Source organism: Felis catus, chromosome C1 (assembly GCF_018350175.1).
Source record: "Felis catus isolate Fca126 chromosome C1, F.catus_Fca126_mat1.0, whole genome shotgun sequence".
NCBI classification, from domain to species: Eukaryota; Metazoa; Chordata; class Mammalia; order Carnivora; family Felidae; genus Felis; species Felis catus.
This window is the reverse complement of record NC_058375.1, coordinates 101727186-101752686: the sequence shown is the minus strand read 5'-3', so window position 1 is coordinate 101752686 and position 25501 is coordinate 101727186. Positions and strand designations below refer to the sequence as shown.

At 43.9% G+C, this 25501-nt stretch overlaps 1 protein-coding gene across 3 annotated transcripts in view; it reads left to right on the top strand.

Annotated features, from left to right (window-relative positions):
• TBX15 (T-box transcription factor 15) overlaps positions 1 to 25501 on the top strand; it is a 104964-nt gene that overhangs the window by 61548 nt on the left and 17915 nt on the right. For all 3 annotated transcript variants that reach the window (XM_003990514.6, XM_045033358.1, XM_006935028.5), the window contains exons 3-6: positions 2352 to 2453; positions 4224 to 4395; positions 5415 to 5582; positions 15726 to 15790. In XM_003990514.6, the coding sequence (XP_003990563.2) occupies positions 2352 to 2453; positions 4224 to 4395; positions 5415 to 5582; positions 15726 to 15790 (507 nt within the window). The remainder of the gene's footprint in view (positions 1 to 2351; positions 2454 to 4223; positions 4396 to 5414; positions 5583 to 15725; positions 15791 to 25501) is intronic.

The window sequence follows — 25501 nt, the reverse complement described above, 5'->3', positions numbered from 1 at the left end:
AACATGAAAGATTAATTTTTCCCTAGGGTGTTATGACTTCACTTGATATTCTGTGCTAAAATACCGGCAAAAGAAAAAGCAACTTTTGGTAAGTTTTTAGGAAGAGAATTCACATGTTGTCATAGAATTTTAAACCAAGAGGATACCTTAGAGACTAGATAGTCCCTTTTCTTTGTTTTATAGGTAATAAGGTTAAATAACTTCTCCAAATTCATTCATTTTAGAACTTGAGTATTTATTGGTAAAGGATGGGTAACTTCTCCATTCAAGGTCATATAAATGTTCCAGACAAAACAGGTATTGAATTTAAGACCATCTAACCCTTTTTCTTGAAGTCATGAAGAAAAACATTCATCTTTTGCAACATAAGCCTCTCTAGATGACTTAGAGGAACCACATTTTCTTACCTCAGATAACAAGTGAGAGGACTTTTCTTTCCATCCCTGGCAAGGTACTCTCCAACCATTTATAAATACAAGGCAGCCATAAGTCATTGTTATTAAGAAGGGAATTAATGGTTTAGATCGAAATGTATCAGGGCACCCAGGAGGCTCGGTCGGTTGGGTGTCCGACTTCGGTTCAGGTCATGATCTTGCAGTCCCTGGGTTCGAGCCCCACGTGGGACTCTGTGTTGACAGCTCAGAGCCTGAAGCCTGCTTCAGATTCTGTGTCTCCCCCCTTCTCTGCCCCTCCCATGCTCATGTTCTGTCTCTCTCTGTCTCTCAATAATAAATAAATGTTAGAAAAATAAATTTAAATGTATAGATCAAGGTTCCCAAATTTTGGAAAAGAATTAATGTGTATCAAAGTGCCTAACCTATAGTGAATCCTGGATTTAGTTATTATGAGAAGTTCACCATTGAGTTTCATTAGTTGACTGTAAGACTAAAATATAAGGCTTTCTAATTAAACTTGTGAGCTAGAGGGAGAAAATCTAGGATGATATAGAAGCTTCTGAAAAGTTATAAAGTAGGAAAGAAGGAATGGTTATACATTATTCTTTGCAACTATTTACAAATTAGCCAGCATCCCTATTGATGGTCTATGGTCCCCCTTGTCCTCAAATATGATTATGATGTCACTGACCTATTACCAGAGAACATTTGCTTTTTGAGTTGCTTCTGGTGGGCAGTGTGTGACTAGCACAGAAGGCCCCTCATGTAAACAACTAGGGCACATATGCAAGATGGCTGTCTGGGGTCAGGGTATGGTCTATGGCCGTGAAATGGAGCAAAGCCAATTAGGCTGTATGTGGATCAAGCCTGTGACCTTGACCTCATTAGCACCGTGCTCTGCCCAGCTAAACTAACTGGCCCCAGATGGTTAAGCTTAGTGCAGCATTTTGTGTACAAGTATCCTAGAGCACATTCAGGCAATGCAAAGTTTTGAACTGAGCACTTTTTATGTCTGACTCCTAAATGAATGATATACAAAAGAGCTTGACGTTTTCCTTCTTTCTTATGGTTAAAGAAGAATGGAGAATTTTATTCGAGACCCCTTGAAACTCAATACTCTTCTGGGTTGCTCCCTCTCCTCCTCTTCAATTATGAGAGTAGTTGTAAAGTGCCATATCCTGACCTTGCTTGCTTTGGCAAGTTTAACAAGCCATTGTGGTAGAAACAAGGTATTGCCCAGAGGCCACTAGAATTCATTTGGTATTTGCTCCCTATTCCACAGGGTCCTCCCTCTGACACACATGTTGACAGCCTGAGAACTTGCAGAAATTTTTCTACAGTTTTATGCCTTAAAAAAAAACCCCAACTTTGTTGGCCCTTTGTTTGGGGATTGGTAGCCTCTTCTATTTTACTTATTTTCTCAAAAGATTACTTTTAAATAGACTCAGTCAATCAAAAACTATTTCATGATCACCTACAATCAACTGTGATAAGCTACTTGACTAGTAAGAGCACAAGTTATTCAAGTACATTAAGCGTAAGAGTGTATTTTCAAGGATGTTATAGTCTAATAAGAAATACATGTGTGGATGCACACACATTGTCTATCTATCTATCTATCTATCTATCTATCTATCTATCTATCTATGTATCTTTCTGTCTAATCACTTTAAAGATGAACTAATAATATAAATCAAGGTAGGTATGAGCATTTGGAGTGTATGAATCATCAAATAGTTCAATTTAAGTTAAGAAGACGTACTATTTCAGCAGTGAATCCTCAGCATATTTTATAGCAATGATTTCCAAAGTGTGAAAAAGCAGCCAACTTTGAGGATTAGAAGAATTGGACTTTAGTGTGCTTAGAGTTCGAAATAAGAAGAGACTGTCTAAGCTTTTATTCCTGCTACTTCTCCCGCTCTGATTGTTGAGCTTACTGTCTATTCCCCTTCATAGGAGGATGTTTCCTGCCATGAGAGTAAAAATCACTGGCCTGGACCCACACCAGCAATACTACATAGCAATGGACATTGTGCCTGTGGACAATAAAAGATACAGGTAATGATGACTCTGGGGTGTGGAACTGTGGACATCACCAGCATTCCAAGACAGTTCTTTAAACTCATTAGATGAAGCATTTTAACAGTGCACTGTACCATGCACTAAACAGGGAACGAAGATGGCAGATATGCCGATAACCCATAGCAGAGCACCAGGCGGGAAGTAGTCACTAGTGCTTAGAAATCAGGACTTAGTAACGGGTTAGAGTGGAATCCTCCCTTGTCTCTGGAAAGAGTGAGCTTGTATAGTGTCTGCAAGGGTTGCAGAAATCAAATGGATGTTAAGTCTAAAATGAAGTCGGTTAAACATTGAAAGTGATTAACATATTGAATGATTCGGTTTATGGAATGCTAAATGAGTTGAGATGATTTATTTTGGAGAGGTGGAGGAGAAGTGGACCAGTGTAGTATATTCAATCATATAGCTGATGGCTTGCCCTGTGGATGAGGGAGGGCAACAAGAGGAGGACTGGGTAAGATTTCAAGAATAACTTTTAGTTAGGTGAATTATTGTTTATCAAACTGTGTTGTGAGTGAGTTTGTTAAATAGCTTTCCTTCAGAGTCATTAAAGGCCAATATAATGTCTATGTCTCTTGGATGGCTTACACGTATTTATTTATTTATTTATTTATTTATTTATTTATTATGTAGTTCTTATTTAAAACAAGTTGTGGCATAATCAATCTCTTGCGATTTCAATCAAATCAGTGAATCATGACTCATTTTCAAAATATTTGAGTACTTGGCTTTAACCCCAAGAATTAGGAGGCAAGAGATGAATGAAGGGGGAAGACCAGGACTAGTATGGTAGAGGGAGAGAGCTGGCTAAGAGAGAAGTGATCTAGATACAGGACTCAGGACAGGAGATGCTTCTGATCTGTTTCAGAGGATCATGGGAGTTGTGATTTGGACTGAGTGTCTCTGTTTGCTAGGGTCCAGGTCCCGCATGTTCCTTTATAAGTGAAAAGCAGGGAAGTGTCACATCCACGGAGAACTCTCTTCAGAACTGTATATAGGGCAATTGGCAAACTCTGGAAAACTGACCTCCTTTGCTACCAACAACATCTCTTACTTTCAGTGGCTTTGTGGGAAAGTAACATGGAGGATGATGACATTCCAAACTGGGTTCATCAAAGAAACCCTAAAACACTAACTGGGAAGACTTGGTGGTGTTTCTGGGAATGGTTGCACTAAGACAGAGACCCTCTATTTTCATAGAAATGCCTCAAAATTCTGATTCTCAGCAAAGAAATGGTTAACAAGTGAGAGGCTTGGAAGGTCTCTGCACATGGCTGTGTTTTATAGGACAATATGGAAGATGTTTTTAATAAGGAACCAAATCCTGAACAAGTGGCCAACGGATTATATGGTTTGCATTTGAAAGGTGAAAGGTTGCAGTAAAATACCTTTTCCATAGCTAGACACGTGGGTTCAGGATGCCTGTGTGCACACAGGGGTGCAAGGCAAGGAGAGGGAGAAGAAAGAAAAAGGACTGTGAGAATGTTTTCCTTGTGAGGGCTGCAGCTTTGATCATTAACCACAACACTTTGCTGCCCTCCCCCACCCCACCTCATTCTCCATTTTCATCTCTGTCTGATTGTCCCTGCTTATCTGCCCTTCTCTTTTTCTCCTTGTATTCTCTCTTTAATCCCTACTGTTTCCATCTTGTCATCTCTCTGTCTCTCCCCTCTCCTGTCTCTACTGGCGTCCTGGGCTTCTCTTCCCTCTATCTGTCTCTGATTTCTCCTCTCTCCCTCTCTGCCTCAGATATGTGTACCACAGCTCCAAGTGGATGGTGGCTGGCAATGCGGACTCCCCTGTGCCCCCAAGAGTTTATATACACCCTGATTCTCTAGCTTCTGGAGACACTTGGATGAGACAGGTGGTCAGTTTCGACAAACTCAAGCTGACCAACAATGAATTGGATGATCAAGGACATGTGAGTCAAAGAATCCCATCCATCTCCCTCTTCCTCCCTTTTGGCTCTAAAGCTGACTAGCCCCAGGCTTTTCCAAATGTGTAAAATAAGAATCTCTATGCCACTTTGAGTCATTTTAAGTGAGTAATCCTAAAAGTTCTTTTTTCCTCCTGCGAAATTTCATTTATTACAAATCTAACATTTAGCAAATGTCTGCTCTGCATCAGGTTGTGTTTACCAGACCCCGTTCTCATGCTCCAGGGACCCACAGTCTAATCAAGGGAGAGGTTAAAGACAGAAGCACAGGACATGTTTTAAAATGGTGAAAGAAATCACACCATTCAGTGGAATAACTTACAGGGCAATAAACTCAGAGAAACAATTAAGGTGACAGTTTGGGTGGATTTGCCAAGTAATTTATGCATTTTTAAGAGAAGAATAAGTCTTAAGACTTTCCAGGTATAATTAGAGCCCTTGATGTTATTAATTTATCTTTATAACTTTCACTGGATGCCAAGATCCATACTGAGTGCTGCAGGAAGATCAAAGAAGGAAAACCATGGCTCCCATCTTTACAGAAATGACGATATTCTGAGGAATACCATTCACTCTCACAGGACATAAGGAATGTCCATAAATTTAGTAACAAGGTACAAATAATAGCTGATAGAATTTAAAGACAGCACGAGCCCATGATGAACATTTGAAGCAGGAAGGAGCAGCTGTCACATAGCAGAGGGTCTGAGATCTTTTAGCAGAGTGTTGTCTTCTGGGATTGGGACAGTTGTTCAGTATGTCCGGTTAAAGCAAGCGTACTACATCACCACCTGTGACTGGGGTACTCTGCTGTATGGTTCCGTGTAGTGCTATCCAATCACTTAGTCCTTCCTGTCACGGGCAAGAACACTGACTTCCGGTTTCCTATACATCCCAGTCCCAGTCTCTGTTCTTCCTGTGATGCTTCTGTCCTGCGATTGTATTTGCCTGCGAGTTCGAAACGCTCTTCGAGTCTAGCATAATGCTGCCCCTTCTCATTTCAGATCATTCTGCACTCTATGCACAAATACCAGCCTCGAGTTCACGTGATCCGTAAGGATTTCAGCAGTGACCTGTCGCCCACCAAACCTGTCCCCGTTGGGGATGGAGTGAAAACATTCAACTTTCCTGAGACCGTGTTCACCACAGTCACAGCCTACCAGAACCAGCAGGTAAGAGGCTGCCTTTGAGAGTCTCTTGCTGCATCAGCTTGTAAAGGAGCTTATTCATGCTCTTGGTAAGAAATAGTCCTTCTACGTGATACTGAAGAGCTGGAATGAGCGATGCCAGGCTTGCTCTGCAAACACCATGTTGGTGATGACAAGCCGTGATGCCTGGTAGCAGCTGGTATAGTCTAGATTTAGATCAAAGACAAAATCTTTGACCAGGAGGACCGAATCTCCTCAGTCATTTTCAACCTGTACTTGGACCTGTGTTCATGATCTCCCCTGCATTCTGGCAAATGTTCTTCATCATTTGCAAGTACCAAGGTTTGATTCATTCCTTCCCTCTTCTCTGCAACTTTCTGTGTATCCCTGCATCGGCTACATCAAAGTCATCAAGCCTCTCCAGCTCCACTGAAGACCCAACTGCTTTCATTTACACTATCAGACTAAATTTACCTCTGTGTGATCACCAGCCACACCCTAACATCTGTGTTTTGATGTCAGCAATATGTTCCTTCATTCCATAAATATTCTAGAACTTACAATATTGCACGTTTAGTAGGGAGATCGAGCAGGTGAAGACTTATTTCTCCACGAGGAAAAAAGAGTTTGAGTTGAGTGAAAGACACGTGAATACACAAGGATAAAACAGTGGACTAATTGAATGACAGAGACGTGGAGAGGGTGCTTTTGGGTTTGGGGAATGAGGGATGTTTTCCCAGAGGAGTCGATGCTTTCTCTGATGTTGAGACGTGCATAAAAATTGGCCAGACTAATGGGGGAAGTATGTGGGGATGGGGCACAGGGAGAGGGGGAGAGACGGTGAGTCTGCAATCGTTGTTGGCATTCTAGACAATGTTCTTGTTTTGAGGAGGGTGGCTAGATGGATCTGCAAGTGATCTCACTTTATGCAATTCCCGACAGTTGCATGTGAATTTTGTTTTTGTAAATTAGAGTGTATTTCATCTTTTGACAATTTGTCTCATCAATAGGATCCTGCAGTGACTCCCTTTCTGAAAATAAGAGTTTTCGCTTGTTTATTTTAATATGCCTGCATATTTTTATTTTGGGCCTGCTTGGAGCAAAATGAACTTTCTACCACAACACTCAATACCTTTCGTACTTGGATACTATGCTTAGTGCTCTAAGAAAGAAATAGAGGAAAAATAATCATTTACTAAATATTATTGAGTGCTTACTGTGTGCCAGGCAAGTGAAAGTGATATAATCTTTGGTTCATAGAGAAAGAATATTTTAATCTTTCATAGCGCATTTGGATAAGACTTTTTAGATGTTCTTTGCCTCCAGAGGCATTTGATATACAACAACCCCTTAGTCTGGTAGACAAGTACTGTCTGCTTGCTGGGCTTTCTCAGCAGCTGTAAAGCATTCCCAACTTCAGATTTGCCTGGTGGATGCCACATTTGATCTAAAGTAGAGGAAGAGTTTTAGTTTGCTTTGGGTGCTACTTAAAAACTATTGAACCCTCTCAAACGCCTTAGATAGCAAAAGAGCAGAGGCCATCGAGGGTCCTTACAGGAAACTCTCATAATCAGAAAATTTTTTGCAAACTCTGAAACAAGATAGAGCATCAATATAGACATGCCCGTTGCAGCGACTGGGACCTTGGGATTAACTGTGGTTCAGGAGAGGGGGAGCACGAGTCTAAGTTCTTTGAGTCACTGATTGGACTTTTTTCCAAAACACTCACTCACCATCTTAATCATTAGTTTCCCATGAAGGCAGATATTGTGGCAACAAATACTTCAACTTCAGAATTTAGTGTGTGCAGCAAACTAGGACACTGGCAAATGAACATTCTACTGCCTCGCCGAGATCGGTTGTAGAGGCTAATAGGGTCAGTACTGTGACCCAACCTGAAATTAGAAAGCCACAACTCACTGTGACAATAAAAGAAGAGCTAACAGGGAAGCCTGAAATCCCTTGAACTTTTCTACCTTCTCTCATAGACAGAGTTCCCGTGTCTGAGTACATTCTACTCGTATAAATATTTTGTCTTTTTCTGGACCGGGTGGGGGGGGGGCAGTGGTGGTTTGCTGGGGGCAGGATGCCATGATTAACTTCATGACATTCGGTGGCAGACACACCTGGCTTGATTTCTGACCTTTCCACTGACAAACTGTATGACCTTGAACAAGGTTCTTAACCCCTTTCACTCGTGTTTCCTGGTCTGAAAATGTCCTGGCCTCATCGAGTTAGTGACGAGGACTCGATGAGGGAACACGCGTCAAGTCGCTGACGCAAACCTGGCATCTGATTCATAGCAGTCAGCCTGAATTGGTAAACAGCTGGGTCTGCACAGGCATGAAGGGGAGTGGCGAGTAGAGGCAATTTTACAGAATAGATTGCTCGTTAAGGAGAAAGTGGATCGTTGGGAGTTGGAGGACGTGCATTGGCTCTTGAAGGGATTATAACCAATAGGCAACTACTTTGATCTTTCTGTTCTCAAGTCACGTTGGTGAATTCATGATGTGCTGACATTCAAAATAGATGAGTCACACATACTCAATTCTGTGCAGTTTGAAATCAAGATAACAGCTTTTGCCTGTTTAACAAGTCTCACATCAACAGGCACGATTATTTAACATTCCCTTTGGCTGTGTAGATATGATTTCATATAACACAGTGTCTCCTAATAAAGCAAACTAACCTCAGGTCTCTCCCCCAGGCATCTTGGGGTCTGCATCCTGTTACCTAGCAATAATTTTCAGACTTGTCATGAAGATGCCGGGTAGTATAAACTATTCTCTTTTGTGAGCTATATCACCTACTACTGTTTTTATCTCCCTCAACTTTCTTGAATGGGAACGATTAATATTTTATGGCAAAAGTATTTACCTCATGTATTTCTTTTTAAGGGAATGGTTAGGAGGCCTGTGAGAGAGGAAAGAGGAAAAGTCAGTGGGCAGGGGGTGAGTGGGGGGTCCTCACTGTTCTCAGGAACTCAATGAAGGAAGGACAATGGAAGGAATGGAATTGAAGTGAAATGTTATTCAGTCAGTCAGATTCAGGCAGTGTCCTTTCCTGGATAGGAAAGGACAGCAGTGGGCTAGGCATTTAGAGACTTGGGTTTTTGTCCTAAGTGTCCCACTAGCTACTTGTGTCACTCTGAGCAAGGTATTCTCTTTCTGGGCTTCAATTTCTTCTTTAGGAAAACGAGCAATTTGCCTGTGTTTTCTAAGTTCTCTGTTAGCTCTGAAATCGTAATTTCTTCCTCTTTTTTTCCTGCATGATTTTTAATGAGGGTTGGAAGCAATTTCTTGTTTTCAAGCAGAGGCAGTCAACACACACAAGTATTAAAAATTATTAGAATGTTCATGTCTGTCAACTATTTAGTAACCTCCACAACGGTCTAGACCAACAGAGTTGTAGCAAGTCCACACTTGAAAGGCAGGAACTTGGTGTTTTGTTGCTGGTCAGCAAAATATTCCAAGCGATACTGTTCATTGTCACTCCTCCTAGCCCTCTCCTTTGTTAAGGTCTATCTCCTCTTGGCTTCTACCCGTCAGCCAGACCAGCTGGACACCTGACTCTCCACACGTCCGATCTGCCATTACGCTGTGTTGCTTCTACTAGTGGAATATCTTCTACTTTCTACTCTCATTGCTTGTGCCCTCGTTCTGGACCTGCCCTCCCTCCAGCTTAGGCTGTGGTGACAGCTTCCAGCTGAGTCACCTGGACTGCACGCTTAATGTCTCATGAGCCATCACATATATTCGCTGAGGGATGGATCTTCCTAGAGCACAGCTCTGATTGGATCCTTTCTCTGTCACTAATTGTCTATGACTCCCCAGCGCCTAAGGGAGTAAAGCCCGAGATCCCAAGTCTTCCTATTAAGGTCCTCTGCAGCTAGTTACCAGCTACATCTCTAGGCTCACTTTCCGCTCGTCTTCGTCACGCATCCACAAGAGTTCAGCGGTCTGGTTTGAGTTTTACCATGGTTTGCGCTTTGTAGCCGCCCTGCTTTTGCTCGTGCTGTTGTCTTTCCAGGAATGACCTCTCCGTTCCTCTTTATCTGTCTAGATTCCTCCCACTCTTCAAGTTCGGTACAGATATAAACCCTCCTAACATTCCCTCTTACAACATCCCTTACATTTTTCAGCTGCAGGTGAGCTCTCCCTTCATCGAACTGTTAGTGTGCTGTCCCTCTCTCATGACCCCATCACCAGGTCAGGGGTGAAAAGACTCAGGTTCTAGACCCAGCTCTGTAGCTGAAGGATTGTACTGCCTGTGACAAATCACTCCACCTCAGAATTCTCGTTTGGGAGTTGATGGTTTGCTCTGAATCGGTGCTTCTCAGCCACCAGTCTATGGAGAAATTTTTTATAATCCATTGCAAGATGTAACAGTAAAGACAGCATAGGGCCGTTTTATACCTGCATGCATTCATTTATTTATTTTTTTTTTAATTTTTTTTTTCAACGTTTATTTATTTTTGGGACAGAGAGAGACAGAGCATGAACGGGGGAGGGTCAGAGAAAGAGGGAGACACAGAATCGGAAACAGGCTCCAGGCTCTGAGCCATCAGCCCAGAGCCCGACGCGGGGCTCGAACTCACGGACCGCGAGATCATGACCTGGCTGAAGTCGGACGCTTAACCGACTGCGCCACCCAGGCGCCCCTGCATGCATTCATTTAAATAGACCATATGTGAATTTGTCCTTTTCACTTTTTTTGATACTAAAATGTCATTTATTTTATAAAATAATGATGGCAGGAGGTAGTAGATAGATGTAGCTCTTTTCGTTTGGTAGACTAAAGAACTGGAATATCAATGTTGATCCCTCAAACGTTTGGGGGGGGGGTATTAAAATTGGCCTGAAGCCCAGACACCACTAATTACGAAGAAGGACCCTTCCATCTGCAAAATGCTAAGGTATTTGTGTCTATCTCACAGTGCACAGCACTGAATATGTGCCTGGAAAAGGAGTGCATGAATAATTAGCCAACGCACCTTCACTACCAGTTTCCTTACAGATCTGTGGTTCGCTTCTTTGGATATAAGTAGCAGTGAAACGTGAAGAAAGAGTTTCTATTTTCATAAAATATTTTATGCTTTTCTTTCCCCCTTCCCATTCCTTGCTCCCACCCTTGCTGACTGACCCGTAGACTCCCAGGGCTGCTAGCATACTGAAGTTATTATTACTATTATTTGCTCTTGGAGTGCCAACTTGGCAGGCCTAAGGCAGAGAGGAGGGCACGCCATGCCCAGAATCTCATCGTGGAGAATAAAGTGGTAGAGGTGGGAATAAAGGCGACTCTACGCTTTATGCTTTTTCTTGGAAGAAGCTGACGCCAGCATGTCCTCATGGAATTAGCAGGAAATTTCCATTGCGGAGTCTTTGTCTTCTCTAAGGGGAAAAGACTGCTGAACCTTGATTTTTTTTCCCCCCCAAACAGGAAACTAGATTTCAAAAAGACACAGCCCTGTTCTCCTCAGGTAACACAGTCTTATTTCTTGATGAGAATTGGCTACACGAACCAGATCGGAAGTCTGAAACCACAGCCAGGTCTGTGTAAGCAAATCCAATAGGGGTTCTGAGCCGCTCATTATGTACTGAACTATCGAGCCAGTTGTGTTCTCACGTTCCAATCGAGTCAGTGCAGAGGATTTTTTATTTTTTATTTTTATATGGGCTAAGTTTTTTTTTTCTTCCCCGATGAACACCCTTCAAGCAATATAGTAAAAAAAAAATAATAAGAATAACTAAGAGAGTGTTCATAAGGGAAGGCCTTTTCAGCCTTGGTATTGTAAAATCATACTCAAGGTATCGAAGTTTCCTTTTCTTTGTGGGTTGTGCTATTTATGTCTACGCTGTGTACCGTGAGGCGTCCCTCATTTAGTAATTGCCTTGGCGAAAGGTCAGTGAAAATTATTCAAACCAATGGTGGCAGGCCAGCAGCCACCTCTTCGTGTGCTACAGCCCCCAGTGACACAGACTCTACCAATCAGTAGAAGGTCGTGGAAATCAAATCAGTGAGGAAAAACGCTTCCCCAACCTCTGGACTTTCCATGCCTCCTCGTTATCATCGGGCCGAGTTTGAACATGACCGCTGTAGAATAGCTTTGGATATACGGAGAGTTACTAATCGACCTCTCATTCTGCCTGGTGGGACATTGAAGACTCTCGTCTGCAGTGCTGCAGTGAAAGCAGATAGGATCGAGGGAGTTGTTTGGTCTGTGTTCTCTAGGGCCGGTTACCGCTCGGGCGCTGGTGATTCCTGTTTTCCACATTATTCATTCATGCTCTCACGCACTCATTCATTCGTTGAACACAAATAGCGTGTCATGTTCAGTTCTTGATAAAATGGTATATGAAATGGATGCGGTTCCTACCTGAAAGCACCCTGTTTGGAGGGATGATCAAGGAACATCTCTCTCAGGAGATAACATTTGGACTGAGACTCATGACTAGGCAGCAGCTGTGTAAAGAGTAAAGAACATTTTCGTCTGGGGGTTGAGTGAGCGTGAGGGGTCTGAGCAGGGAAGGGCCTTGGCACTTTCCAGCACTCAGAGCAGCTTGAGCTTGGCGGGAGCCTGTGGCCCAGGCGTAGAGGAGTGTGGGTGGGGATGGAGAGCTAGGCAGGGGCCACGCCGGGCCCGCAAGTCCAGCCAAGGGGTTTGGATTCGGTTCTGAGTGGGGTGGTAACCACTGAAGAGAATGACACGATCTATGTACATGTTCACAAAGACCACTTTGGTGGCTGTGTAGAGAAGAGAGATCAGTTTAAAGGTTATGTAGAGTAGTTTAGTGAAGAGATGGCGATGTATTGGTGGAAGGTGGGGAGGTGGAGACTGACAGCCATATTTGGGTCTAATTGATAAACAGAACTATGGAGTAGAGTTGAAAATTATTCCAGTGAGCCTTCTGCACTATCCCAGATGGCCACATGTGTGGCGTGTGTGCAGAGGCGGCAGGGGTCGTGAGTCCTCAAGTGGTTACTTGTGGGTCCCTGTGCTGTGGTCCTCACTGGCCTCTGCTGGTGGCTGTCATTATCTGCTCTCGACCTTGGGTCCTTTGTGTGGACATGCTCTACTGATAGAAGACTACTCAGCTTGTGCTTTGTGTTTTTGCCTCAGTTGGACCTCCTGGGCCTCCCTGGCTGGCCCCGCCTCCCCACAGGGCTCATCTAGGTCCTCTGTTTGGCTCCTGCCTAGGCTGTAGCACCTTGTGGTTAGGGCCACCCTGCCTTCCCTGGCATGGCAGGTGAGGACCTCTGAGTCCCTGACCCCCCATGGAAGGGCAATAGGAGGCCTGCAGATGCTAGCTTGGGCCTCTCTCTCTTCCTGGCTCATCAGACCAGGCGGCATTTTCACTTCGATGCGGCCAGCCCTATGTATGTATGGAGGTGGCCCTGCCAGGCTTCCTCTTTTTCCCTACTCCACTGGGGTGCGAGGGGAAGACCTTTTACTTCTCTTTCCACTTGATACGAATTCGTCTTGTGTCACATCCTTGTCTTCCGCAGGACAGCAGGCTTTATGGCCCAGCTGTCATTCGCATCCCTTCCTATGCTATATGAGATATTCACAAGATCTGAGGCTACCAGGCTGGCTCTCCATATGGGAACTGTGGGCCTATGGATTTATTGAGGTTGAGAATACATTGGTTTGTTCCTCCAAATTATTGTCCTTGTTACACTTGGTATTGGTAGGCACAGCCAAAGTTGTCAGCACCAGCATTAACTGGGGTCATAGTTTGGCTTATATTGTTAAATGGCTCTCTTCTGCCTGTAGGGTGTGTAAATGCCTAAGCAGGGCAATGAGGGCTTTCTGTGATAGGGCCTGAGGGCAGCCTCTAGCTGTCTCTCGCTGCCCCTCTTCTCCTCCCCCATGCCCTGGCCAAATTGGACTTCTCAGTGTTTTTCCAGTATGCTTCATTCATTCATTCATTCATTCATGCTTCTATACCTCGGTGCACTGGCTTATGTAGGACATTTCTTAGTAAATGCTTCCCTTGTTCCTTTCTCCCCTTTTTGCATGTTTCATGAAAATCCTACACATCCTTCAAGGCCTGGCTCATGTGCTATATCTGAGAGATAGCCTCAGAGACCTTCAACTTGGACCCATTGCTACTTCCTCTTATGTTCTTACGGCACTTTGCCTTTGTTGTGAACCTTATCAATTTCTGTTTTGTGTTGGTGTGTATATCTGCTTTTTACTTCTAGATTAGAAGCTTCTGTCTGGGGGGGAAGGCCAGACAATACATAGCCAAATACGGACTATATATCACTATCACCTATGCATCCTGTCACCTTGCTTTGCACACAAAGGCACTTGATAATCAGCAAATAATGAGTATACACTACATAAAGCTCTGTAAATCTCACATTAAAAGCTTTGAAACAAGTATAGAGGTGCTGTTTTTCCTAACATTTGGTGGCATTTTTCTATTAAATCGCCATGCAGACCTCTTGGCCTGAGATAGAATGAGCTGTGGCAAACAGGTTTTCAACCTTTTCTCCCAGGCCCATGAAATAGAATGTCATTTTATTTACAGGGGCCTGTGGAGGCCCCCCAAACATGGCAGGACAATCATATATCAGGAACCCCTATCATAAATGAGCGGGACAGGATAAGCCAACTTGAAAGAGAAAATAAAATATTATAACCCCAACTTGAAAAGAAAATATGGTGTGTGGTTTATTGCTGCGGATTATGGAGGAAGAAAGAACGGATTTTAAGTCAAAAACAGAAAAGCAGTGACAGTCTTTAAACGCAATACAATATTCACAGGGCAGACACTAGACTTTAGAAAGCCAAAGGCTTCAGGCTCCTGCTCTGGTCTATAAAATAGATGTAAAATTGCTTTTGCTACATTATTAGTGCTACATTATTAGTGTGCCATTCTAGAGGCAAGGACTGTTTTAGGGGAAAAAAATTAACTTTGATACTTTCAAGTCAGAGTCTGTTGGTTGGAATCTCACGTTGCATTTTAAAGACCTTTAAAGACTGCGGCTTTGGGAAATTCCACTCTGACAAAGTGAGCCAAAGAGGGACTTGGAAAGACTTGCTCCATAAGAAACAACTGTAGCCATCCTAGTTGATAAGGTCTGTAATGAGCAGAAATGGGAAGGTGGTCTTAAATAATGAGATTCCCTCTGTGTAGAATTACCTTCCGTTGAGAGTGCCTTTCATCCTTTCCTGAGCTCCCTCGCCCCCACCCCTAAGTCTCTGTTGCTTGAAGGTAGTGAGTCATTCACATCTGGTTTAGACACAAAGATCTCGAAAGGGCCTCCCATGACCAAGGCTGAGAGCGGAAACGAAAGAGCACATGTGGAATTTGTTGGTCAGGCTCGGTCTAGTCTGGAGGCATGAGGGTGATGTGTCCAAACCTCGCCGAGTTCGAGGGGACTGAGGTCAGATGCAGTAGGCAGGGACTTCGGCACTGAAGTGGAGTTTGAGCCAGATGCTCCAGAGGACCTGCCCAACCTGGGCCACACAGTGGTTTGTGTCTTCTGATTTGCTTGTGAGCCTTGGAGACTGGAAGAAATGCACTGTAGCCAGCTCCCTTGAGTCCCCGTTTGCAGATTTTGCCTTGGGTGCAACCTTGATGAAGGTCTAGCTGCTTTTTGTGTCTTTTACAAGACCACTTTAGGTCATTAAATGAATGATCTCTAGGGACAGGGAAGGGGCAACTTAAGTGAGATGGGATGTGCAATTATTTGGGTCTTTCAGGCTGAGGCAGTTGTTTGGTGCCCTCATTTCACTGGATTGGGTTGAATCCATTCATTCATTATTTACTCGCTCAGCAAACACTTTTCAGGTGCTCCCTGTGTGTCATGTTCCATGGACTTGACCATCGCCCAGTTTTCCATTTCCATGCCTTTGTTTGTCTAGGCAAATGATTTAGCCTCTTTTGGGGGGGGGGCAGGAAAGGTGAGCAGAGGAGTTTACAGTCACATACCGGGAAAACCTGGGTTTTTTAGGGAGAAGTGTGTCAGCTGGGTCAGACATCTGTGTGCCAGGCCCGAGTCCTATCTCCATTTCAATTTAAATCTCAAACTTAATGGAAACTAAATAAAAACAAGAGCCATTACTAACAGAGTGATTTTTGTTATTTTTCTAGGAGCAACCGAAAAAGAAATCCGTTAATATAAACACAACTTATGTTTTTTGCTTGTTTCCAGATCACCAGATTAAAAATCGATCGAAACCCTTTTGCTAAAGGATTCAGAGATTCTGGAAGAAACAGGTAAGAATAATTGAGAAAGAGACTCACCGACATTTCTCTTCTATGTGACATTTTCCCCCCGGCTCCCCATGCGTGGCTTTTGGCTCCTACTTGTCGGAGACTGCTTGCACGCTAGCCGCTCTGCTGACTCAGGCAAAGAGAAATGGACAGCTGATCCGAGGATCAAAGAGCTGTCCCCCAAAAGTTGAATTTTCCAACTTTCTGTTAACACACTGTACATCAATACTTGGTAATCCAGTCACTTAAAACAAATTTTATGGTGCTTTATTATCCTCAGAAGATTTTGCGACTTTTTCTGATAAGTGCATGAGTGGCTATAGCACTTACACTGACATCTCATTTATTTTGCGTTATCAGGAAACAAGGAATTGTGGACAAATAAAAATTATCAGAAAACTATTACCTTTAAAAAAATTTTTTTAAGTTTATTTTGGGAGAGAGACAGAGAAAGAGAGCATGAGCAGGGGAGGGGCAGAGAGAGTGAGAGAGAGAGAGAATCCCCAAGCAAGCTCTGCACCGTCAGCGTGGAGCCCAATGCGGGGCTCGAACTCACAAACCATGAGATCATGACCTGAGCTGAAATCGAGCGTCAAATGTTTAACCAACTGAGCCACCCAGGCGCCCAGGAAATTATTACCTTTAAGAGCTAAAACATTGGTAAGAAATTAGCCATTTTTCTCCTAAGACATGTTCCCAAAATATATTAGATGTTGCCTACCTTGATAAAGACAGTTTCTAAAACCCAACCTTTCCTGATGGCCCAGCATCATTAGGATTAGGTTGTCATATAGGGAAATTCTGAGGAACAGCTGACGTTTGAAGGACTGTTTGCTCTTATTGTAAGTGGATTTAGCGACATGGCATTTTCCTGGTTAATTCTGCTTCTGTCTAAATCCTTTCTTTCTCACCCTTCCTCTGTAAAATTAAAATCTGTTATCCAGAGAGCTAGGTGAGAACTGAAATGGAAACACAGATCTACCTAAAGTTATGCAGTCCGAAAAATTCACTTTATATAAACTGTACTGAAACCACAAATGTGACACGCATGTTTTATAAAGTGTGCAGGTTAAGGGGTGCCTGGGTGGCTCAGTCGGTTAAGCGTCCAACTTCGGCTCAGGTCAGGATCTTACGGTTTGTGAGTTTGAGCCCCGTGTTCAGCTCTGTGCTGACAGCTCGGAGCCTGGAGCTGCTTCTGATTCTGTGTCTCCCTCTCTCTCTGCCCCTTCCCTGCTCCCTCTCTGTGTCTGTCAAAAATAATAAGCATTAAAAAAAAATTTAAAGTGTGCAGGCTTTGCAGTAACTATTTACATTAGTGTTCAGACATTTTCCTCATCCGGGGGGCATTTCTTTACATCGAAATGACACAGATTGTCAAGAGTTATCTGTGCTATTTTCCCTGCAAGAGTTTTCAGAGAAACTGTTTAGTATTATATTTAGAATCACTTCATGAACTTTATAGCACATTCTGTTAGAACCCAGATGTATGCTAAAAGTCATCTGTAGTGATCATTTCCTTCACAAAATGATTAATGGAAGCACTTCTTTTTTTAAAACATTATTTGCTTTTTTAAATTCTAGGATAATTAACGTACAGTGTTACCTTAGTTTCAGGTATACAGTATAGAGATTCAGCAATTCTATATATTACTCAGTGCTCATTGTGATAAGTATATTCTTCATCCCCTATGGAAGAACTTCTTTATGAAACTCTTTTTTTGTATATTTAAAATCCATTTAGATTTCTAGAAATTTTTATTTACCTCAGAATTTCTTGAGGTTACACCTATTGATTAAGGTAGAATTCAGTTGAACTTCTAGTTTGAAGATGACAAAAATTGAGTAATGTGTTCTAGATCAAGCAACTGGCTAGTGGTGTGGCCACACTAGAACTCAGGCATAAGGACTCCAGAAAAGACCTTTGTCCTCAAAATGTAGCCAGTGAGGAATGGGTACTCTCTCTGCCAGTTAGTTTATATCCCATGTTCAGGTTACAGAACTTGCCTGTGAGCTGTTTCCCGTTGCTTCCTTTTCAGGGCTCTGCATTCTAGACTTACTGAGGACCTTGCTAGTGATGATGTTCTCAGAATAGAATTTGGCCTTTGATAAAGAAGTCTTTAGGGTATTTAAGATCTTTAGCTTAAGAGCCCGTGGCTGGATTTTGGGGGTTCTGTGAATTCCCAGATACTATAAGGAAAATCGGGTGTGGATGAACAGGTATGCATTTTTCTTAGGAGAGGTCTCTAGCTTTCTCCAGATTTTTGGAAGGTTCTGTCACCAAAAGTCAAGAATTTCTGCCCTAGACACAGCTGGGGGTCAACCCTAATGACTTTCATTATTCAACCACTTTCTCTTTCTTTCCTTCTGTATCTCCAGTGGCATTTAATTATTTGTTTATTTTCTTCTTGGCACTCCAAAGGTTGTTTTGATTTCTTCTTTGCCTTTTACTCCCATTGGAGTCCTTGTTTTTCTGAGGCCTCACCTAGGACAGAAAATTGGGATAGGCTGTATTGACCAGTGTTGCAGCTATGTTCTAGGAATTGGAGCCACACTTCAGTCTTGGGAATAAGTCGACGTGTCTTGAATGAAGCATTTGCCTTGGTTGGGAAGTTGTGATGACATCTTGGTTCAGGTCCTGAGATTCTCCTATCCCCTCACTGGGCTAGAAGGGAGTTAGACACATCATTTGGTCCTGGCCTGGGTCTGCTTTAGGGCTGGTGAATGTCTTACTGTTCAGACAGACAGTTATTTGTCTTGCCTAGTGGGCTACTCTTCTTTGTAAGGACTCCAGGAGGGCAGAACTGTGGATCCTCATTAGCCCATTTCAGTGGCTTATTTATATATAATTTTTCTGGTAGTGTGGTGATTCTTCGTTCTGTCCCATTAAAACCTGCAGGCTATTTTATTTTAAGTAATGTTAATAGTTATAGAAATTATCTCAGATCGAACACTTACTGTGTCCAAGATCTTTTACTTACATGTTTTCTAATCTTTAAAATGACCTATATTTTGTGTATATTGTGGGAAACTGAGGCTCAGGGAGCTAGTGTCACACAGGAAAGCTGGAGCACTAACTCCCAGGTCCACCTGTGCACTCTGTGCTCTATCATAAGTCAAGAGTTTAAACTTGACTTATGTTACCTTCGACAGATTTAGAGACTAGAACTCTTCCTGTAATGGCCAATATGTGTGTTCTCTGTCTGTCTTTGTAGACTTCCCCGTGGCTTTGTCATTTGCTTGCTGTGCCCCCCTGTAAATAAGGAATTCCCTAGTAGAGGACAGGAAGTCAGGTTGATCTTCCCTAGCAAGTGAAACCATGACATGATGACCCTGAAGTCCCCTGTCTCACAATAGGGAAAAGATGAATCATTAGATATAGAAGCCATTTTTATCCTCCGGTGCTCTGGGAAGCTAGATTAAAATGGACCTCTGGGGGCTAGTACAGTGGCCCTTGTATTTTCTCTTTTAAAAAAATCAAAATTACCTGATAATCAGGCTTGAAATCTCACTACCTGCTTGCAGGATCTGATAAGGACAAGAATTACTAATGTCAAGTTGCAGATGAGAAAGACTGATGAGGATAGAGGGGATTATTTGTAAATCCTCTGGGATCTGGGGGCTCTGTGCCAACACCAGAATCCAGTTCATCACCTTCCAGCCAGTGCCTCACCTACTGCCCTGCTTGTGCTAACAGAGTTCTTATAAATCTATGATCTTCCTCATGCCTTTTAGACATCAAATGACTCATACAGAGGAGCATGGTTTGATGAGTTGCATATAAACGTACCCAAAACATACGGATTACATTTCCTTTAAAAACACATGGGCTTAAAAATTAAGGGGGGAAAGTGCTTGGCCAATGTTTTTTGGTTTTGCAGAACACAAAACATTTGTGGAATACTTTGCAGTTACAGAATTTGCCAAACCTCAAACCAAAACACGTTTAGGTTTGTCGATCTCAATCTATCCCAGCGCGATCCAAAGGCTCAGGAAGGGAGGGGTGTAGAGGGCAGATGGGGAAGACACAGCCACCCGCTGCCCTCTCTTCAAATGCCTCTCCAGACTCTCTCCCACCCTGCCAGCCTCTCTCTGCAGCACCCTCTGAGTGCGGCCAGGCGACCGCAGTGTCCTGAGCACAGAGAAGAACTGAGGAGGCTCGGGTGAGGACACTTATTTCCATTACTGATATATAGTTTTTAAATGTTTATTTATTTTGAGAGAGAGAAAGAGAGAGAGAACCTGAGCTCAGTAGGGGCAGAGAGAGAGAGAGAGAGAGAGAGAGAATCCCAAGCAGGCTCCGTGCTGTCAGTGCAGAGCCTGACATGGGGCTTGAATCCACAAACCATGAGATCATGACCTGGGCTGAGATCAAGGGTCGGATGCTTAACCGACTGAGCCATCCAGGCGCCCCACCTCATATTTTAATATAAAGAGAAATCCATGGAGAGTACTCCTGACTCCCAGCCCTATCACCCTCTCCTTCCCCTCACTGGGCACCGCAGTGCCCCATCTGATTGCTGAGCCTGGGAGAGGGGACTCTTTAGGACCTGCTTCCCTAGAGCGAGTGTACATTCTGGGCTCTTGCCATTGATGGTAAGTCCAGAAGAGGCAGCCTGCCATTCTGGGGAGTGGTCCCTCTTCAGGGCAGTTCTAGCCCGCTCGTTCAGCCTCCACACCTACGCCTTAGTATCCAGACACCTTTGTCAGTAATAAAGCTGGTATTTCAGTCTCCATTGCTTCAGGCTCCCAGGACTTTCTTGGACTTTATTCTGAGTTCAAATGAGGACAAGAGGTGACATTAATTGGGCCTTTCAGAACCCCACCAGAAGCCCCAGTGAGCCAGGGTGTCATCCCTGTGGTGTCATCATCACCAGAGCCTGTCATAGTCCTCCCTGCTTCCTTAGGAAGTGCCATTCACATGCTTCTGTGTGACAAGGTCACCACTCCTCAAGCTGTGCTTATGGCGCTGCTACTTTGCATTGCCATGTGATTGTGCCCCTGATTAGAAGTCTCCACCAGAAGTGTGTGTGTGTGTGTGTGTGTGTGTGTGTTCATGTTGAGAAGAGTGGTAGACAGGTGGTCCTTTGGATGGAGACACTCACAGATTTTGCTTCCAGGCATTGTCTCTGCAATGGGAGGGCAATTGTGTTTACTTCTAAATTGTTCCTCCTAGATTTCTCAGAAATTATGTGGCCCAAATCTGGCTTTAGGGAGGTTGGAGGAGATCCATGTATATTTGCTTTTAATCAGGCCTAGTCCCAGGCACGATATCCAGAGTTAGCTCTGGGAGATTTCTCCTTCCAGGAGGAGATAGTAACACCTTCCTGTTTGTAGGGAAAACAGATCCCTTCAGCTTGATTAGTTTATGTCTTGTGGTCTGTGTTCCTGGGCTCTGCCCAGTGTTAGAATGTGAGTTCCATGGGGCGCCTGGATGGCTCAGTAGGTTAAGTGTCCAACTTTGGCCCATGTTATGATCTCACAGTTTGTGGTTCGAGCCCCATGTCAGGCTTTGTGCTGACAGCTCAGAGCCTGGAGCCTGCTTCAGATTCTGTGTCTCTCCCTCTCTCTCTGCCCCTCCACTGGTTGTGGTCTCTCTCTCTCTCTCTCTCTCTCTCTCTCTCAAAAATAAATAAACATTAAAAAAATTAAAAGAAAAAGAGTGTGAGTTCCTTGAAGACTGTACCTATGTCAGGTAGTCTTAAGCCATTTCCTACAGCGTCAGGTACACAGAGTAAAATGATAATTGTTCATTTACTTACAAAACAGCAAAAAGATTTGATGAGTGGCAGAGAAATTAAAAACCAGGAACTCTGGAGTGAGAAAACCTTACCCCAACCAAGGGTGAATCAAATGCAACAATAGTGGAGAACTAGTTTTGGACACGAACTAAGAAGGGAAGGAAGAGTGAATCTATAAATAGGCTTAGTCTCAAGACTGGGGGCAATGTTGTTTCAAATCTGAGATCAGGTCCATCTGAGATGGACTGATGCTGTGGACACTGATTTAGCCTCATCCTAGATTAGACACACACACCCTTCAGGCCGTCAGAGCTGGCTCTGAACAGTGGGAACATGCTTTTTGCTAGTTTCAGAGTCTGTGAGCGCAGGAAAGGAGTCCCAGAGACTGAGTCCAGGCAGAGTGAAGTTTAGTTGAGAAAGGTTGCTCAGTAGCGAACGGAGAGGTAACATTACATCTTTATGGTTGGGCACTCCAGTGGACAGTGTATTCCAAAGAGAAGACAAAGGTCACAGAGCTGAAGAGAACCAAGTGTTTGCAGTGTGTCCCATGGTCAGGAAGCAGCCTGGGGAGATACATCTGTCCACAAGCCTGACGAGCCCACTGTGCTCAGCTAGGGGGAGCATTAGACCTGCAAAGACCTTGCACTTGAAAGGGATAGCAGAGGAACAGAAGGAATGAAGAGTCTCTGGGTCTCTCAGTCCACATCTAATGTGAAGGCCTTGTCTCTGCTAGGAGTGGCTGCCAACATTTTACAGAAAGCCCAAGTCAGCTTGGGAAATTTTATACAATTCCCAGGGACTTCCTCCAAAGCAAACACATACATAAAAAGGAGAGGATTAAAATTATGATCTGTCTGGAGAGTGAAAGGTTCTATGAACTTGTCTTAATAGTAGCATGGAGTGCATGACTCTGGGTTCTCTCAGTAGCCTTCATCCTGTCTTTGACCTTGGGTTTTACCTTACTCCCAGCTTCCATTGCATCTATGACAACTGCAAGGGCGACTGTCCCACGTGATGTGGTTTCATCCGGATACTCCCAGCTCGTGTGGTGCCTCAGAAGCCACTGCTGTTGGTTCCACTGCTGTAGGTCCCCAGTGGAGTGGCCCTTCTGCGGTCCAGGGAACTGGTGAAACTTTTTAGAAGGGTATCTTTTTCTCTGGAGGCCACCTGTGGAGGCTTCTACCACGACACTCAAATCCCACTTAGGAACTATCAGAAAGGAGCTGGAGGCAGGCCTCATATCATGGGGCACTTGGTTCATACAAGTAACTGTAGGTTGTCCCTCGCTGAAAAAACAAGAGGCACTTCAGGATGAGGTGTATGAGGCAATGTGTGTCTAGGCTGATTCTCAGCCAGCACTGCTGTTTGCTGGGAACGTGGCTGGTGGCTGTCCTTCTTGGTGCCTAGTGTCCCTTTACATAATATTTCAGGGGAGAGTGATCTAAAAATGGAGCCATTAACTGCATTATGGGAATGGATATATTTGCTTGCAGGAGGAGGATGCTTAATGAGGCTAATACTTAGCACAAAGGAAGGAGTCTCCATTGATGGGGCGGGGGTGGATATTTGGGAGTAAAAGATTTTCCTGTGACCCCCCTCTTCAGCAGCTGCTGTCCCAAGACCATGTTCATAGAGTGAAGAATCACCTTCTTGAGCACAGACAGGAAACCTTGTGAAGGCCCAGCCCTTTCTCACAAAACCCAGAGTGGAATCAGAATGCCTCCAGTGAATGGAAATGAAAAGGAAGGAAAAGGAAAAGTCAGCCAGACACTAGCCCCAGGGCCAGGTCATCGGTGCTTAGGTCTGAAAGAAACCATTTTTCTTTGTGAGTTGGGGAAGAAGTGTGCAGGGTGGGTCTCTGTCAAAGTCTGTTAGAAGAATTCTGTTACAACCAAGTGTTTCCAGTCTTGTCCACACCCTGGCCTACCTCTTAAGCTGAACATATGAAATTACTATATTTGTGGGTCAAAGAGGTAAAATATCAGCAGTTTCATACCGTTCAACCTTGTATATTCATTTCCAGGAATTTGAATCCTAAGTATACGATAACATTAGTAATAATCATCTCACGTAGTATCGGTGGTCCAGGTTTTCCCTTTTTATCTCCAAGTTGATTGGTATTGTTAGAGTGTTTCCCATTTGATGGATGGTAAAGCTGAGTAGAGTGAGGTACTAGCTTTCAGAATTTGCAAATCCAGCCAATGGCAGCATCCAGAGGGTGATGTCACTGTCCTCTATTAGGCACAGCTTGCCAGTCAGCAGCTTTGCTCTTGTCCCTCTCCGGGTCCCTGTCACTCATGAAGGCTCACATAGCAAACTTAGAGCCAATGCACTGACCACTTGCCTTCTTTCAACCAGCATGACTTCCAAGTGTCTCCCTCACTTTCAATTTCTATATTTTTATTTGTTCTCCCCAAAGCCATTGACTGTGTTTTTCCAGCCAGTCTCATCCTGCTCATTCCTGGCACTCTTACTAGCCCCTGTAGATTTTTCAGACTCTTTTGTTAACCCTGGCACGGGTGCCATTTAGCAGATCTAAAGTAAGTAATCGGCACTAGACTCCCTCTTGGGAACTGCTGCATCTACAGGTCAAGGTAGCTGGCCCTGTACTAGACTCTGGTGGCAGCGTCCTGCCAGACTCCCCCTCTTCTTCCTGGGCATGGCTGTTTATCACGTCCCCTGGCTTTTGGTCTTCCAGCCAGTATTTAACATTTTTCTCTGCCTTGTTATTTGTTCTCTCTCCTCTGTCATGAACCTTTTCCACCATTGTCCTCTTGGCTCCGTTGGTTTGCCAGGGAAAGTTGGCAGTTGTTTTATTATCTATGGCTCTCGCCCAGGGATGGTGTCATCTAACAGAGTGACGTCTTTTTAATGGCTAACATATTGGGAGTCTGAAATATCTGCAAGATAATGAGGCCTACAGAGGCTTGAGGGACACGTTTTCAGTTCCTTGAGGAGAGAATGAGAGATGGAATTAGGTAACATGCAGGTCCCTCCACATTCAATCCAGAACCAGAGGGCTGACACAGTTTTGAATTCCAGGGAAATAAGAGTGTTTTCTCCTGTTACAGGTCACAACCTGAGCTGACGGTGGGATTTTGTTTGCTTGAGTTAGACTGATGGTCCTCAAGCTTTCATTATGTTTTTTTCTCTTGTTCGGATGTATTTCGTCTTTAATCAATCTGCATTTATTAAGTAACAATGAGGAGGGAGTAGTATCATTATTTCCGTTTTATTGAGAGCGAGGCTGAGGCATGAGAAGGTTGTATGGCCTGGTCAAGGTTGCGATGATAAGCAGCCGGGTTGCAGTTTAGGCCCAGGCAGTCTGGCTCCAAAGCTCTTGGTCTTCTTTAAAAAAAAAAATTGTTTTTAACGTTTATTCATTTTTGAGAGACAGAGTGCAAGTGGGAAGGCGGCAGAGAGAGAGGGAGACACAGAATCTGAAGCAGGCTCCAGGCTCTGAGCTGTCAGCACAGAGCCCAACGCGGGGCTCGAACCCACAGATCGTGAGATCATGACCTGAGCCGAAGTTGGCCGCTCAACCAACTGAGTCCCCCAAGGGCCCTGCTTTTGGTCCTTCTTAACCACTATGCTAATCTGCATCTCGTGTGATTACCAAATTAAAGTTTGACCATTCCAGGCAAATGCAAAGAAACTTACTCTTTTGGTTAGCCTGCTTTGTGTCATCAGGGATTGTTACTGTACTTCCTGAGGCAATGAAAACTCCTTCGAGAGTCCCATTGCTACCCATTCAGACTCCATGTGGGGTGGGGGGCAGGGTTCCCGAGCTGGGAATCCCTTGGGAAGGAACAGTTTTGACTCAACTCCAAGCATGTGCCCATTGGACACCTGTTCTTCCAAACCACTGTAAGGCACATCAGTGACAGCCAATCAGCGTGTAGATATACTTGTTGTACCATCTAAAGCCACGTTTTGAATGATGGCTTGTTGTTGGTGTTGTTTCCAATTTGCAGAC